This window comes from Chenopodium album, chromosome 10 (genome assembly GCF_948465745.1).
Source record: "Chenopodium album chromosome 10, dcCheAlbu1.1, whole genome shotgun sequence".
Lineage (NCBI taxonomy): Eukaryota > Viridiplantae > Streptophyta > Magnoliopsida > Caryophyllales > Amaranthaceae > Chenopodium > Chenopodium album.
The window spans coordinates 60,879,813-60,897,556 of NC_137843.1; the positions used below are offsets into that span (position 1 = coordinate 60,879,813).

Sequence of the window (17,744 nt, forward strand, 5' to 3'; positions counted from 1 at the left end):
ATGGAGGTTGGACCGCTGCTCAGAGATGTATTGCTCACGCCGCCGGTTGGAAGAAGGATGATTGGGCAAAAATTGAAAAGGCTTTCGGCGAGGAAGCTTACAAGATCCCTTCTGGCTTTGAGGCGCAGCAATTTTCTGATGAGGACTTGTATAACCTGGCGCCAACTGTTGATGACGGCCCCAGCAATCCCAGCATTTTGGATTCCCCAGTGCCTGAGAATGCTCAATCTTGAAGGGGCGGGCAGTCATCACCGACATCCTCTTGTGGGTCTTGTATCATTGGGCCTTATCAGCCGTAACTCTTTTATTGTTTTTGTATGCACGAACATGTTTTGGCAGTGCTGTTTTATCGGCATATACCCCTCTTTTGTGGTGATGCCTGTCGGCTGTTAATTTTATTTGTTGTGTAAACCTATTTTTATTTTTACCGGCTGCCGTTTGCCTTCAAAATTCTATACTTTTATCATAACTGTGTTGCTCTTTACTTATCATTTTCTAGTTTGCCTGTTTTTAAACAAGGTTATGATAATCATGTTGCCTCGCCTTGCTAGTTTTCAACGCATAAAAAATTGCAAAAAATAGTTACTTACCTAATGCTTTGTCTAAAATCCGAAAACTTCCAGTTAGAAACCTTTTTAAAGACACCAGCTTCCGAAGATACCAGATCTAAAACCTGGCTCGAGAAATTGCATATAAAAATTACCAGCATACTTTAAAAACTTATCAGCATACTATGGATATCACAACGCATATGAAATTGCATATAAAAATTACCAGCATACTTTAAAAATTTATTAGCATACTATGGATATCACAACGCATATGAAATTGCATATAAAAATTACCAGCATACTTTAAAAACTTATCAGCATACTATGGATATCACAACACATATGAACTTATCAGCATACTATGGATATCACAACGCATATGAACGCCATATCATTCCTTGTCCCCCCCAGTGTACATAGTTCACGCTAGAGCTATGCACACTGAGCTGCGAACATAAAAGCGAACGGTTGTTGCTGGTTCAGATTATAACACTGGTCACCTACTGCTGTGTTGTTTTAGCCAGTTAGGTACCCTCTCGGCGATCATTTTCTGAGCTACGCCTCATGTCGGCGTATACTCGAATTGATTTGGCCGGTATTTATATTTTGAACCAGCAACCTCATGAGTTAACATATACAACTGATCAGGTTGTATAACTGTTATCTTCATGGAAGCGGTTTTTAGCTGTCCATCCCACTTAACGATGTTCTGTTAAATGGAGGATGCCTATTTCAATGCGTATTGTCTGAATACTTCTTCATTCATTACCGATATCTTTTTTGATATCAGTTTCAAACAATAAGGATTTGTTCATTACACATAGTATTTTTTCAATACAGCGGAGTTCCATACATTTTTTAGAGGTGTCCCATCCGGGGTTTCTAGGTAAAATGACCCTTGGATGACGACATCTCTTATCCGATAAGGCCCTTCCCAGTTTGCAGTCAGCTTCCCGTCTTCATTTCCCTTACCGGTTGCTGCGGTTCTTCGTAAGACTAGATCTCCTTTACTTAACGGCCTATATGATACTTTTCTGTTGTAGGCCCGTGACATTCTTTCTTTAAAGACAGCTGACTTAACTGCTGCTTTTTCTCTTAGCTCTGGCAAGAAATCTAACTGTTGCCGTAGGAGTAAATCTAACTGTTGTCCTTCAATTGGGTACATTCTTCTGTATAATGCCCCACATCCCTATGGAACATACAGTACTTCTTCACGTCCCTCGACCTTGCTTTCATGGGAATCGGCCTTTACTTAACGGCCAGTATAAGGGGATTCACCTGTGGCTTCTCTCATCGTTGTCCTGTTGGCCCATAATATTTCTGGTATCAAATCTGCCCATAAACCTTTTGCGTCTTCGATCTTTTTCTTAATTGCCGTTATTATCTGCTTATTTGCTGCTTCTGCCTGGCCGTTAGACTGTGGGTGGCATACTGCTGCATAAGCAAATTTTACTTTATACATCATTAAGAGATCTTTGACTGGTTTACAGTCAAATTGAGTTCCATGATCAAAAACCATCGCCATTGGCAACCCGAATCTCGTGAAGATGTTTTTCCATACAAACTTTTTCACTTCCGATGCCGTTATCTTCGTTACTGGTTCTGCCTCTATCCACTTGGTGAAGTAATCAATTCCCACTATCAGATATTTTCTTCCACCTGTGGCTGATGGGAATGGGCCTGCTATATCCATTCCCCACTGGGCAAAAGGGATTGGGTTCAGCATCGGAGTTAGATCGTTCGGGGGAAAGTTGATAATTGGGGCAAACCTTTGGCACTTTTCACATTTTTTAACATAAGCCTTTGCATCTGCGTTCATTGTCGGCCAGTAATATCCCCTTCTCATTGCCTCTCTGGACAAAGCTCTTGCTCCAAGGTGATTACCACAACTTCCCTCATGCAATTCTTCCATTAATCTTGCGGATTCAAGATCCGTTATGCACCTTTGCAACGGCAGTGAGAACCCCCTTTTGTATAACTGGCCTTGGTACATAACGAACCACACACTGTCCTTCTGTAACCTTTTCAGCTCCCCTTTATCTGTTGGCCCTACACCATGAACGATGTATGCCAGTATTTTATCGTACCACTGATCCTCCACTTCAACACAATTGACATCCGCCGGTATCTCATCTATGCTTCTCTGCTTTAAAATCTCAATCATAACTGTTCTTTCCAAGTCATTGAAGCTTGAACTTGCCAATCTTGCCAATGCATCTGCTTGAGCATTTTTCAATCTCGGAACCAGTTTAATCTCGAAGTATTGCAACTGAGCCGCTAACTGTTTCATTTTCTCCAAATACTTCACCATTGCTGGCTCTCGAGTTTCGTATTCCCCACTAAACTGGCTTGACACCAGCTGAGAGTCAGTTGTCAAAACTAGCCGTTTTGCATCTGCCGCTATTGACAGCTGCATTCCGGCTACTGCAGCTTCATACTCGGCCTCATTATTTGTTGCCTTGAACTTAAATTTCATGGCGTATTCAAATATTTTTCCATCTGGAGCCGTTATCACAACTCCGGCCCCTGCCCCCGTTGCTGTGGCTGATCCATCAACTGATACCTGCCATGTTCCCAACTCCTCTTCTTCATCTGTGTATGTGGTTTCAACAATAAAATCTGATAACGCTTGATCCTTAATTGACGTCCTAGGCTTGTAACTTATTTCATACTCCGATAACTCTACTGCCCATGTCAGTAGTCTACCAGACGTATCCATTTTCCGCAGTGACTTCTCTAGGGGATGATTGGTGAGTACTTCTATCGGATGTGCATCAAAGTAAGGTCTTAACTTCCTGGCTGCTACCAGTACAGCTAAAGCCATCTTCTCTATAACTGGGTATCTGCGTTCTGCCGCATTCAGGACATGGCTGACAAAGTAAATCGGCTGTTGTTGTCTCTTCCTTTCTACCAACAAAACGGCCGCTATTGTTTTTGGTGATGCTGAGATGTATAATTGTAACACTTCTCCCTTCTCAGGCCTGGCAATTGTAGGAAGAGATTTAAGATGATTCCTCACTACTTCTAAGGCATCACTTTGTTCTTTTCCCCACTCAAATGCCTTATTCTTTCTCAGTACCATAAAAAACGGGAGTGCTTTATCAGCTGATTTGCTGATAAATCTTGTTAGCCCTGCCATCCTGCCCGTTAACCTTTGTATATCACGGATGGTTTTTGGTTGTTTCATTTGAAGCACCGCATTTACCTTATCAGGATTTGCATCTATCCCCCGTTCACTAACCATAAAACCTAAAAACTTCCCTGATCTCACCCCAAAAACACACTTCTCTGGATTCAACTTCATTTGATATTTTCTCAAGGTTTCGAATGTCTCCCTCAGATCGGCTATATGGTCTTCTTTGTTCTTACTCTTTACTATCGTATCATCCACATACACCTCAACATTCCGCCCTTTCTGTTTCTCAAAAATCTTATCCACCAACTTCTGATAGGTTGCCCCTGCATTTTTCAACCCAAATGGCATTGCCTTATAACAATACACACCTACATCTGTTATAAAGGCCGTTTTATTTCTGTCGGCCTTATGCATGCTGACCTGGTGATATCCTGAGAATGCATCTAGAAAACTAAGCATGGCATGACCAGAGGTTGAATCTACCAGCCTATCTATCCGAGGTAATGGGTAGCAATCCTTAGGGCAAGCTTTATTCAAATCTGTAAAATCCACACACATTCGCCATTTCCCTGTCGGCTTCCTCACCATTACTACATTTGCCAACCATTCGGGATATGTACAGGGTTCTATAAACCCTGCTGCCAAGAGCTTGTTCACCTCGGCCTGGATCGCTTCTATCTTCTCAGTCGAGAAATTACGCTTCTTCTGCCTTATCGGTCTAAACTTTCTATCAACATTCAGCTTATGTTCCATTACCTCAGGATGTATGCCTGGCATCTCGCTGGCCGAGAACGCAAAGACGTCGGCGTTCTCGCGCAATAAACTTATCAGGTTACACCTGGTCTCCACATCCATGTCTGCCCCAACTTTCACTGTTCTACTGGGGTCGCCTGGCTGCAATTCAACTTGGACGGTTTCTCCACCCGGCAACGGCCTTGGTGTTTCTTCAGGTCTTGCATCAAAGTTTTTCATTGTCAAATCTTGCACTGTCGGTTCACCTTCCCTTGTTGGGTTGCATGGAACTGCGGCATCACCAACTGGGTTCTTCAAAGCTGTTACATAACAGGCTTTCGACATAACCTGACCTCCATACACCTTTTCCACAGCTCCCAAGTTCGATACATAGGCTATTGCCAAATGGTATGTTGATACAACAGCCTGCATGTCATGAATTATCGGTCTGCCGATAATTGCGTTATAAGCCGACTTGACACCTACCACCAAAAACTCTGCCATCACATCCCTCGCTTGTGGTCCATCACCAACCCTTACAGGCAACACAATGCTCCCCTCTGGCCTCACTGTCGATCCATTAAAACCGATCACAGGGTATGATACCGGCTTCAAATATTGCCTTCCTATATTCATTTCGGTAAAAGCTTGCATAAACAACACGTTCGCTGAACTACCTCCATCCACCAGTACCCTTTTGATGTCAGCCCCATTGATCTTAGTTATCAGGACTAACGGATCATCATGTGGGAACACTACACCTCGTGCATCTTCTTCTGTAAATACAACTTGTGGTATTGATGCTGGCCGAGGACGATTATCTACATCTAAAGCACAAACAAGATGACGGTGCTCCGCTAAATGCTTTTTCGCTCCACTAATTGTCCCTCCGTGAATCGGCCCCCCCGTTATCACATCCACTCTCCCTGTAGATAACGGCGGTATTCCTGCATCCCCTTGTCGGATTATCCTCCCCTGTGTCCTTTCGGGCCTCGCTTCTATCTGCTGCCTCTCAACTGTTTGTGTTGGCTGTAGACTCCTGCCGGTATTCAACCGGTATTGTGTTAGGTGCCCTTTCCTGATCAACTCCTCAATGTTGTCCTTCAATTGGGTACATTCTTCTGTATAATGCCCCACATCCCTATGGAACATACAGTACTTCTTCACGTCCCTCGACCTTGCTTTCATGGGAATCGGCCTTGACCAATCTTCTCTGTTCTGATTCACTGAGAAGATTGCAGCCCTTGGCGCATTCAGGGGGGTGTAAGTGCTGTATCTCATTGGCAGTCTTGTCGGTCTGGTATCTTGCCGACTCCCTCCTCCCCTTCCTGGGGCAGGAGCTCTCGGCCTGCTCCCTCCAGACAAGGTCCCCTCATTTTGACTTTGCCCCTTTCCAGCCACCATATGCCTACTACTCGTCTTCAACAGCTCCTCGCTCTTTATGTAATCGTGAGCTTTGCTGAACGCTGCCGCCAATGTCGGCAGACTCTTCCTTGTAAGATACCTTTTGAAATCCGAATCAACTAACCCATTCATCAAAGCCATCACGGCTATCTCCTGTTGTAACTTCGGAATAGTGTTTGCCTCATTGTTGAATCTCCTGATGTAATCCCTCAAAGATTCATCTGGTTTCTGCTCCACGGCCATCAATTCTCCAGAAGTTCTCTGCCTCACGCTATTACTGACATATTGCCCTACAAACATCTCAGTCAGTCTTTCAAAGCTATCTACTGACCCAACTTCAAGGTTGTTAAACCAATCGGCTGCAGCCCCAATCAAGGTTGTCGGAAAGACCTTACACCAAACTGCATCTGAGTTTGTGTACAGCATCATGTGTCCCTCATAAGACGTTATGAATCTTGCCGGATCCCCTCTTCCATCATATCTACAAGTCGGCATTTTCACCTTCTCCATTGGTTGATCTAAGATGTGTTGGGCAAATGGGGATGCCCTTAACTGCACTATCGTGCGTACTGCTTGACCTACTACTTGCGAGCTTCTTTGCTGCTGAGTTCTGGTACTCACAACACGACTCGAGGATTGCTCATCCTGCCGTGATGTTGTATGCGTCCTTACTGGCGACTCATATCGGGGTCTCCTTGACGAGTTCTCCAGCTGATTATGTTGTTCCTCCTGGTGACGGTGCGATGTTCCTCTATCGGCCTGAGCAGCTTCTCTTTCAGCCCGTGCCGCCTCAGCCTCCTTTCTCTTCTTACTCATTGCACTCATCACCCTTGCGGCTGTTTCCAATTCATCTGGAGTAAATGCCGCCATAGGATCCTCTGCCTCCCATCCTCCTGCAGGGGGGGTTATCGGCATATGAAGCTGATTACCCTCTAGGGTATGGGTTTCGTCTACTATCTCCACCTGGGGTTGTCCTACTGGTATTCCATTGTTAAAATTGTTTCCGGCCATGATTATTGTTGTTGTATATATATATTTTGTGTGAGGTTCTTAGGCGATAGAAGTGATCAATTGCCCCTCCTTCTAGCGCCAAATTGTTTCTGTCTGATCCCAACTCTTCCAGGAACTCGGACCTGAGATTCTGATACCCCTATCGGCAAGCTGAGAACCTACACAATGAGAAGAAGTTAGCTAACCCCGGGGTGATCCGGGGATAACCACTCCGATGATAAAGTCAGAAAGTGTTTGAGAAGAGAAGATAAGTAAGAGAGATAAAGTAGAGAGAGATTAGAGAGCGAGTGAAATTAATGTCCTCATTAATGAGGTCTTACCTACTTATTTATAGTAATCTACCTTGACAGGTGGCTTTCACCCATGCACAACCTTTTGTGCCAAGTGTCGAGTTTCTGTTGCCACGTGTTAAATTGCGGCAGGCCGACATGTCCTCTTTCTGCAACATATCAGCATCTCCTTGCGATCCGGTCATGCCCAGATATCATCCCATACAATTTCACAACGATTTCAACTTTTAATAGTGAAAAATGCATAATCAGTGTCGAGTAATCTATATTATTAACAAAAGTATAGGTTAGTGAGAGGACGAGAGCAAACCTCAAATACTCTCCTCATCTCAATGTGCCACGCATCATACCACATTGAAAACACTCAACTTTATTTATTACTCCATACACGAGTATAATTTTTGTAACCAATCAATCAAGATCGAAATTATCTTCAAACAATAACAATCAAACAACAAAGTATTTTCAAAAGGTTAAACAAAGGAAATTTTATTATTGTTTTTCCTAGCAAATCGACAAATCTCATGCATTTTCACGGATGCATTTTTATTGATAATTAATTATTAGAAGACTTTTCCATCCAGCATTATTATTACCATCATCTATTACTGCCTACAAAAATGGAAAGTTATTGTTCTTCAATCAGACGTTAAATTATTTAAAGAATGCATGGTATTTTTTTGTCCACTTCCAATAAACGAATCATCATTGTTATAAAAAATGAGTTGAAATTGTTGACTTTGGCCATGTTTTAAGTTGCCTCATCGTACATAAAATTATAACTTTCTAGCCAATACCACTCACCTATTGGCTTATTATTGGTCGGTCATCCGACATAAAATTACTATGCATGCTACAAATTATTTGTTGTTTAATCTTAAGTGCTATTTGATTGGACTGATAACTTGAACTATTACATTCACTTACTTTGCCTAAAGTTTGCTTTTTATAAGAAATAAATAAATTATGTGACATTACTTTTCTTAATTAAGGTCACTATTTTACTTTCTACCAATAATAATCTTAATCTTTGGCTAACTTAGATAATTAAACTTCATTTTCTTGGTTTCTAATTAATTAGTAGAAAAAGAGCTTTAATTATAAGTTCATTATTGAAGCTTTGGGGAATTTTAAGAAAAGGACACTTTAGAATATTAGGTGACTATATCACTCAACTCCACAAGGAAGTTTGAGCTTTATCCCAAGAAAAATTAACATTATTGATCAAACTCATTAAGATAATTGTATTAGTGTTTTTGATTATGCATGTAATGTTGTTACTAATGTATACGCTATCTCCTCTTTAAAAGTAATGATAAATGTCACGTTCTCCGCCTAATTTGTTATCAAGGATCCTCTATAATGTCACCAGAAGGATCCTTGTGATATAAGTGTCATAGTTATCATCTACACCTTTAATTAATTAAGTTACAAAATGGGTATACCACACCCACAACAAGAATCCTAAATGCAATAATTAAACTTAACCCTAAATGCAATTAAGAGAGGAGAAGGGATTAAAACATAACCCTAAATGCAATTAAGAGAGGAGAAGGGATTAAAACTTGAATGAAATTCTTTTATAATCAGATAAACATGACAATCAAATAAAGAAGGAAGGCAAAAGAGAAGGGGTAGGTGTCATTTTTTTAAAGAACCAAGTCATCTCAACAAACGGTGATCTTGATTAGTCAAATATAAATGAATTGGCGAATTGCTAAGAGTCAAAACGGTCTTGACATTGGACCAATTTTGGAGTTTTTGGGAGAAAAGACTTGAAATTGTAGGGGATGAATATCGGGGTCATATAATAATGTGTGGAAGTTTATATGACTATTAGTCGCCTAATTGGCCATATAGGAGCTAGTGGTGGCCTTGAGTTAATGATAAGGGCATAATTTGTAAACGGGTAAATCGAAATTTTAAAGGCAAAGTGTCGGTTCCACCCACTTAAACGCACTCATGGGGTATCTTGTGCTCTATGGGAAGCACACACCCCGCCTACTTCCTTTTCGAGTCTAGAAAAGCCAAAAATTGTTCAAAATTAAGGTCATAATATCGTACTTTTGGGCATATTTCGATTTTTTTTTTTTTCAAAATTGAAGTAAATGCGTGAGGTGTCCTTCGAGGCCATATAAACTGATAGTGGGTAAAGAGAGAGGGAGCTAAATAGCATATTGGAGAAGAAAATCGATCAAAGGGGACTTTTATTTATGTATGAGGGTTTTTTAAAATATAATTTTTGTATATATAAAGTACCAACTACCAAGCTAAGTCATCTCATCAACCGGTATTGATGAGTCAAATAAACACAAGAATATAATTGACTAATTTGAACTAGATTTAAATCTCTATATAATTTACTTCATTTTTATATATAATTGTATAACATCTTATAAAGATTATCATGTGCAAAATGTATTAGCAGACATTAACAACAAAATAACATAACATATATGGATGGTCGTCTAGTGTTAAACCATATTAGTTGAGGAAAAAGTTGATACCATTAACAAAAAATGTGCTAAAAATGTCACATCATGGTGCGCATTAAGACAAATTATGTGTTTAATTATGGAATTAAATTGTTGTTTGTGACAAAAAGACAAATTCTGAGGGAATAAGCAGAGACTCCATTCAGGAACATTACTTGTCCGCTGCATTTTTCCCAATTTAAGTCAGTGCAACTATTTATAAACGTGGATAACATTATTATTTACCATTATCTTGAGTTTTTACCATTGAATTTGAATATATTTTTTCATTCTTTATGCAACTATACTGTTGTATAAAGATAGAAATCACGCATGTAAAAATTATGATTTATGTTCTATTTTATTATTATTTTTTTTTTCCTTTTCAATTTTAGAATTAAAATGACTTGCTCTATGAGTACGGCACCAATAAGAATGGACATTACCATACCGTGTCTTAATATTACTGTCCGTCTTTGTTTTATTTATGTATTTATTTTTTAAGGGTTACCTCATCCGCTATTTTAGAGTAAAGTGTTCCTAGATCTTGAGCTCTTCTCATCAAGGCTTATCATATTATGAGAAAATATGTGCTAAGAGGTAGTAATAAATGAAATGAGTTAGTACTAGACACTAGTTCATGTCTTACCCCAAGTCCGGGCGTCTAAATCAAATGGGATATGTCGTCAGTCTATTCAGTTCAATGCTATCCTGAAAAGAAGTATTACATGAACGTTTTTTAAAAAAAAAAAAAAAGATACATGTATTTTCTGATTTGATCTGATTAGTGTAACGTAATTATTTCTGGTTATTGATTTGACTTTATCCTAAATTATGTTTGGAATAAGAACAAGTAATGTAGCATGCGAAATATGGTGAATGGAACAAAACCTAAAAGATGTTGAGTGAGCCATATAAAGCAACGTGTAAAATAATGAAGACATTGATATGATAAAGAATTTACAGTCAAAAAATCACTAAGTAAATAGATGGCGTTAGCAACTTTAATTACCATATGAAGCTGCCAATTTCTTGCAACTTTTCCAGAAGTGTAAAAAAACTCTTCATACGTGTCCCTGCAATGACTCATGGCACGTATATTAAAAGAATTAAGAATCTATTCACTTATAATAATGTTGTAGAAAAGGTATAATTATTGGAATATTATTGACAATTTTGATTCTTAATTTTTAGAATTATATATCTTGTGTTTAAAAAACCATACACAACATAATTCTTTTCCAATTTGATAAGAAGCTATAACCTTTTTATGAATTGGAAGATCCTTTCTTATAGAAGATTCCTCTAATTCATCATTGATTTACACGATACAATGTTAGATGTACTAGAAGATTTTTGAGAAAATGATTGAAGAATGTTGGTTTTGTGAAGACTAATTCCGTGATCGAATTTTTGCTTTAATTTAAAAATTATCCGCTGAATTTCAATCTTAAATTGTAAAAATAAGTTTTTATAAGTAAATTTCTATAAAAAAATATATAAATAGTAAATATTCTGTTAGAGATATGAGATATCGGAAAATATATGTGTGATATATTTTCCGTATGTATCTTATTATGAGAATAATATATTTAGATTTATTTATGTTAAGATAATATTTAGTGAATATATCATTAGGATATATGGTATATCTTTTAGGAAGATTGTTTCCTATCTTATGAGCGTAGATTTTGTATAAATACTCAACCTATTGATGAATAATAATCAAGTAATACAAAGCCATTCTATTCACTCTTTCCCCTAATTTGTCATGGTATCAGAGCAGGTTAGATCTTGGGAAGTGTTCACAAAAATCCCCCCTTGTCGGTGGGTTAGAAAATTAAACCCACTGGTGGGATAAACCATTAACCAAAATAATAGTATTTTTTTTTAAAAAAAAGGAAAAGAAAAAAAAAACCCTTTCGTGAGTGAATGGAAGGCATTTCGAGCGTGGTTTTTCTAACCATTGAGATCAAAATTAAGCTGTTGGTGTCTCTTTGACTCTCAAAGATGAAGATAGATTAAAAAAAAAAAGTTTTCGGCTTCCTTGTGCCGTGAGAAAAGGTTTGTGACTTGATTCGAGCATGATTTTTGCTCCTTTGGATTTGAGTGTGGTTTAATCTGAATGACCAATAAGATATGTGTGGTTTACTCTGAATGACCAATAAGAGATTTGAGTGTGGTTTACTCTGAAAAACCAATATTTGATTGGAGCTCGGTTTTGCTCTAGAAAAACCAAACTTGTTATATTTGCAGGTTCAAAAAGAACGACGTTCCTGTTTGTTTGATGATTGATGGGTTCGAAAAGATGACGTTCTCATCATTTTAAAAGAAGAAAAAAAATTGAAGGCGACATCAACAGAGTAATGCATCTCAATCGACTTCAACAAAGTGAAAAATTGATGAAGGCGACATCAACAGAGTATTGCAACTCGATCGACTTCAACAAAGTTTGGAATTTCCAATCGCAACGTTCGTGTTACTGCCGTTACGATTGCGGGAGGGTGTTAGAGATATGAGATACCAGAAAATATATGTGTGATATATTTTCCGTATGTATCTTATTATGAGAATAATATATTTAGATTTATTTATGTTAAGATAATATTTAGTGAATATATCATTAGGATATATGGTATATCTTTTAGGAAGATTGTTTCCTATCTTATGAGTGTAGGTTTTGTATAAATACTCAACCTATTGATGAATAATAATCAAGTAATACAAAGCCATTTTATTCTATTCTTTCTAATTTGTCATATTCAAATTAATACGTAGTACAAAATAACACACACTTTGAATACTTCATTACTGCGCACATTTTTTTATTTCTTGTTCAATGGTTCTTAACACCAAAATCGTTTTCTTATCACCATATTCGATCTCTTATTAGCATAAAGAAAAAACAAATACGGAGTATTAATAAATTAGACGGAATTTGATCAGAAATTTTGAGTACCAACTGAACTGCAATGACACAACGCTCTTATTGTCTGTATTTTCTTAGTGCAATTGAATTCTTAATTACATCTAAATATCTAATACTTTCTCAAAAAGAAAAAAAAAAAAAAATCTAATACAAAGTACATAGTAGATTTAATGCTCCCATTAATTTTTTTTTCCCTTATATTTTGGTTACTTCCCAAATTTATTGAGAGAATGCATTAGAATCGGCCGTACAAGTGTTTACCGTACACTTTGGTTGTTCTTTACTTATAACGTTTTCGGTATGTATTAGGTGGTTTTTGTGATTAATATACACTTATCCAAGTTAAGATTTATCAGTTCATGTCTCTTTTACTTACAAATTTATTTTTAATAGTACAATTTTTAATTAGATTTTTGTTTGTTTTTATTATTAGTCTAATTGTACTTAGTATCAGTTATTTAACAAGAGTATCAAGAATAGTCTTTCAACTTGATCAACTTGTAATTCTCTATGAAGATTCCACTATAAAGGATGTTTTATATTTAATTATTGCACAGTTCTTTTTATTTATTTGATGATTTAAACTTCAATTTGCGAAATTAATCTACTCCCTCATTGATTTTAAGAAGAAAATATATGGAGCACAACATACACAAAAAAGTAAAACATCATTAGATATTAATAACATCAATTGAAAATGATTTTATCATACATTTCCAATTAATCAATATCATCTCAAATATAAATATATAATTAACACTTTTGTAGTTAGTCTTTATGAATGAAGATATCAAAACATCTTACAAAATCATACAAATACTACGAGTACTAATTATAATTTTATAGGATATACAAAATAAACTATAAATACGAAGTGTAATTTTTACTCATCATTAAAGATGGGCAACAGGTCGTGCCTGGCCGTGCCGCGGTGGTGGGCGTACCGTGCCGTGCCTAAATTTGGCACACCCCAGCCCACAGCACGGCCCGGCCCACGTGCCTGGCGGGCCGTGCCGTGCCGAGCCGCGGGCTAGATCGTGCCACTTTTTATTTTTTTTTATTTATAAAAAATGTAAATTAAAAACGATATATATATATATATATATATATATATATATATATATATATATATATATATATATGTATTAGTACAACTTAATTTTATATAAATAATGTTATTAATTTATGTTTATGTTAATGTTAATATATTTTGTTTTGAACAACTTTATTTTAATTAAGGTTATATAAATTATTTATCTAATTATGTTTAAGTTTATATAATTAATTCTATTAATTTAGCAAAAAAAACAACAATACATATAATAAAAAAAAATTATGAGTGTCGTGCGGGACCGTGCCCGACCGTGCCACGTGCCGTGCCGGCGTGCCGACCCACGGGCCGGCCACCGTGCCGCCCGCCGTGCCTCGTGCCGTGCCCGTGCTGATTCCCAGATTTTTGTTCACGGTACGGCCCACGGCCCACAGGTGGGCCGCAGTGCCGGGCCCGTGCCGCCCGCATGCCGGCACAGCCCGTGCCCATCTTTACTCATCATATACTTCATACTTCGAAACACTTTTCAATATTATTATCGTCATTTTATTTTTGAATAGTTTGATTGAGCATTAAATGTCAGTTTTTTTTTTATTTTTTAGGAAATGTCACTCAGTATATTGATGATTGATTATTGTACTATATATATGTATGTGTATAATTCCAAGAGTTTATATAAATTACTTCCCATACAAATTAAATTTACAATAGCATGACTATTGATTTGGCGGCCTTAAACTTGGAGAAGAATATTGATTGGACGATGTACATGAAATATGACTCCTTTACATATGCATGAACCGGCCTAGTTGAATAATAATAATAATAATAATAATAATAATAATAATAATAATAATAATCTATAATTAAATAAGCAAAAAAACATTTTTGTCAAAAATGATACAAATAATAAATAATGTGCAAAATATTATTATTCTTTTTAAGGAAAATTTTGGTTCTCCCTGACATTCTCCAACAATAAATTAAGAAATGACATTAAAAAAACAAGTCTTTTCACTACTAAATCAAGTAAAGCATCCCCCAATAAGATAAGTAGCTGTCCTTCTTGTTTCTTTTGCATGAGTAATTTATATGATTAGCAACATATCCCATGCTTCTTGATAAGATATTTTTTCATCAAAGTCATGTTTTATGAACAAAAAGCTGAATTCCTATTCGTCCAAAAGATAATGATTTTTAATTAGACAAAAAGTAAATTCTCCACTGTTAACAGCCAATAAGTCATTGACAAATAGATTCTTGCACACTGGTTTACTTTTATTATATTCACGACTATAATAAAACACTATTAGAGATCACCAGACTTTTAAACCTTATTTCATGTGTATGTGTTGGCCTGGATATATGCAAACTAATTATTTTCTCGACTTAATATAGGGATCGGAATAAGTGTAAAGTAAAACACGTAAATTAGATTTTATATCCAAATCACTGGAATCAACTACGAGTTTCTCTTATATAATTGATTCAAAACTAGAAAGGGTATCTTAGCTATTGTAAGAGAAATTTCCAAAAAGAAAAAAGGGCATCTCTAAGACTACATATTGTCTCAACTTGTTGCATCTATTGAATTTATTCAAACGTGTGTGTGTGTGTGTTTTTTTTTCATGATAGCTGTACAAATCTTGATGGTTATGTCCAAATTCATTCTAAAATATTGTTAAAGCTTCTAAAAAAAAAAAATGAAATTCTATTCTCTCACTAGCTCCCTATTTTTAGGTTCTCTTTTTTCTCTCTCTAAAAATTTTGTGTCTATAAAAAGACCATACATGTAGGTAATAACCATTATATTACACCAAAGATAAAAGAGAAGAAACTTGTATTTGTCTAGTATACACTTATTTGGATTGTAACTTGTTACTTAATATTTCAATTCATCACTTATATTTTTATCTTCATGGCAAGAGGTGTAGAACCTTTGATAATAGGAAGGGTTATAGGAGAGGTAGTTGACATTTTCAACCCAAGTGTGAGGTTAGATGTGACTTACAACTCAAGCAAGCAAGTTTCTAATGGTCATGAGCTTATGCCTGCTGTTGTTGCATCGAAACCTCGAGTCGAGATTGGTGGTGAAGACATGAGGTCCGCTTATACTTTGGTAAGTTTCACTACTAATAAGCCTTTCCTAGCTAACTAGGTGCATGGTTGTTTATGTTGCATGTAAAAGAAAAAAAACAATACTTAGCCTTTTCCGGATTTTGTTGTTACTATCCATATTGTAATTTGAATTGGTAATGTGACAACTAAAAACATGAGTTCACATTGTTATATTTGGATGCACAAGTTATATTTCAACTTAATTTATTTTTCATTTATATATATACACAGTAATTACTTACCTATAGTTTTGATTATGTATGTTATATGGTTTTGTTTTGTAGATCATGGTAGACCCAGATGCACCAAGCCCTAGCGACCCATACCTAAGAGAACATCTCCATTGGTTAGTATTTCTATAACCCACCAAATATCTCTTATTTTCTTCAACATTTTTGTTAGAAGTAATAATTGTGGATTTATGATGTAGTCTAATGTATTTATCTTTTCTTTCCATACATCTTGTAGGATTGTGACGGATATTCCCGGAACAACTGATATTACATTTGGTAAGTCTTAATCTCACAACGAAATTTGAACTAGTAACGTTATTGCGTGGTTGCTAGTAGTGGACAAAGCAAGTGATAATACTTGATGTAGACATCTACAAATTTCTTTTGAACAATCCTTGTGTTTGCTTCCATCCACTATGCATATGTATCTTATAAATAAAGTTGAATAATATTATCTTAATTTCATGTCATTGGTTCGCATCTTCTAGAGTTCTAGTCCAATGAAATTTTTTCTTCATTTAATCACATTAACAACTTTACAAAGCAATAGTGATTTATTATTTTTTTTTTTTTAAAAAAAGAATTTCAATTAATATTTTTTTTGGCTAACTCTTATCTTATTTAGAAACATTCCTCGTATATGATGCCTTGCCAACTATAAGCATAAATAAAAGTACAAGTACTAATATTAGTTTAATCATATTAACAAATAATCGTACAAGTATTAGTTAATTATGTGTCTATATTAGTAAATAATTTTTAAAAAATATTACATTATTGTTTTGATAATCTAATGTGTTTAAAAAATTGAACATGTAGGTAAAGAAATAGTGTGCTATGAAACACCAAAGCCAGTGGTGGGAATACATAGGTACATCTTTATATTGTTCAAGCAAACAAGAGGAAGGCAGACAGTGAGGACACCGTCGTCACGTGACTGTTTCAACACTAGGAGGTTTGCTGCTGAAAATGGCCTCGGCCTCCCTGTCGCCGTCGTCTACTTCAATGCACAAAGAGAGACTGCTGCCAGAAGAAGATGATCAACATTAATTATTATCATAAATGATAATTAATCCAAGCAAGATATATACATAATATATACACATTATGTTAATGTACGTTATTATTAAGGTGTCTAGCTAGTATTATATTTTATGTTACATGCATGTTATGTACGTTTTAATCGGGAAAGGGGTACGTAGGTTTAATTTGGAAGGGTAAATTAAGAAATGGTTGTGTTTCATAAGAGGAACTAGCTTAGATTTCTGAATGATTATATTTCAGAAATTATTAGCTATGTATGTTATTCATGTATTGTATGTCCTTTAATTTTTGCAGTGTTATTTAATGAAATGATTTGATGATCATCTTTGATGTGATTTACTTGTTTAATACTCGATTTATCTCAAAACAAAAAGTGTCTACGTAGTATTTCTTTTTCCACAAATATAATTAAAAATATATATATATAAATTGAAAATTCTAATTCATATTTACAAGAAAACATAGTCATTTTTAACATGAGATATTACTCGTATTAAATGTGTCTCAATATGTGATTTAGCAATATCATATTTTATATAGTAAGTTTTGTTATTACCTAATGACAAGTATTATGGATAAATATATGTCATAAAAATCATTTAAAATAAAATACTCCCTATCTAGACTGTAAAGACACTATATTTCGAAATGAAAGAAATACTCCATAAAAAAAAAAAAAAAGGCCAACACACTAATGTGGTGGCATTGCAAATTTAAAATCGGAGGGGCCCCCCTCTTCCATCTGTAGATTGTAGTCTGTACTATTGCTGA

General features: G+C 36.0%; 2 protein-coding genes across 2 annotated transcripts; one reads left to right on the plus strand and one right to left on the minus strand.

The window, feature by feature from the left end:
- Positions 1–1,365: 1,365 nt before the first annotated feature.
- On the minus strand, positions 1,366–6,639 carry LOC145565640 (uncharacterized). Its single transcript, XM_081625576.1, has 6 exons — positions 6,309–6,639; positions 4,308–6,113; positions 3,163–3,812; positions 2,797–2,994; positions 2,068–2,694; positions 1,366–1,740 (listed from the first exon to the last, which is right to left on the minus strand). The coding sequence occupies exons 1-6, from the start codon at positions 6,637–6,639 to the stop codon at positions 1,366–1,368; spliced, it is 3,987 nt and encodes a 1,328-aa protein (XP_081481702.1).
- An 8,833-nt stretch (positions 6,640–15,472) lies between these two features.
- On the plus strand, positions 15,473–17,106 carry BFT (PEBP (phosphatidylethanolamine-binding protein) family protein). Its single transcript, XM_081624749.1, has 4 exons — positions 15,473–15,697; positions 15,981–16,042; positions 16,165–16,205; positions 16,749–17,106. The coding sequence occupies exons 1-4, from the start codon at positions 15,497–15,499 to the stop codon at positions 16,967–16,969; spliced, it is 525 nt and encodes a 174-aa protein (XP_081480875.1). The 5' UTR covers positions 15,473–15,496; the 3' UTR covers positions 16,970–17,106.
- Positions 17,107–17,744: the final 638 nt, after the last annotated feature.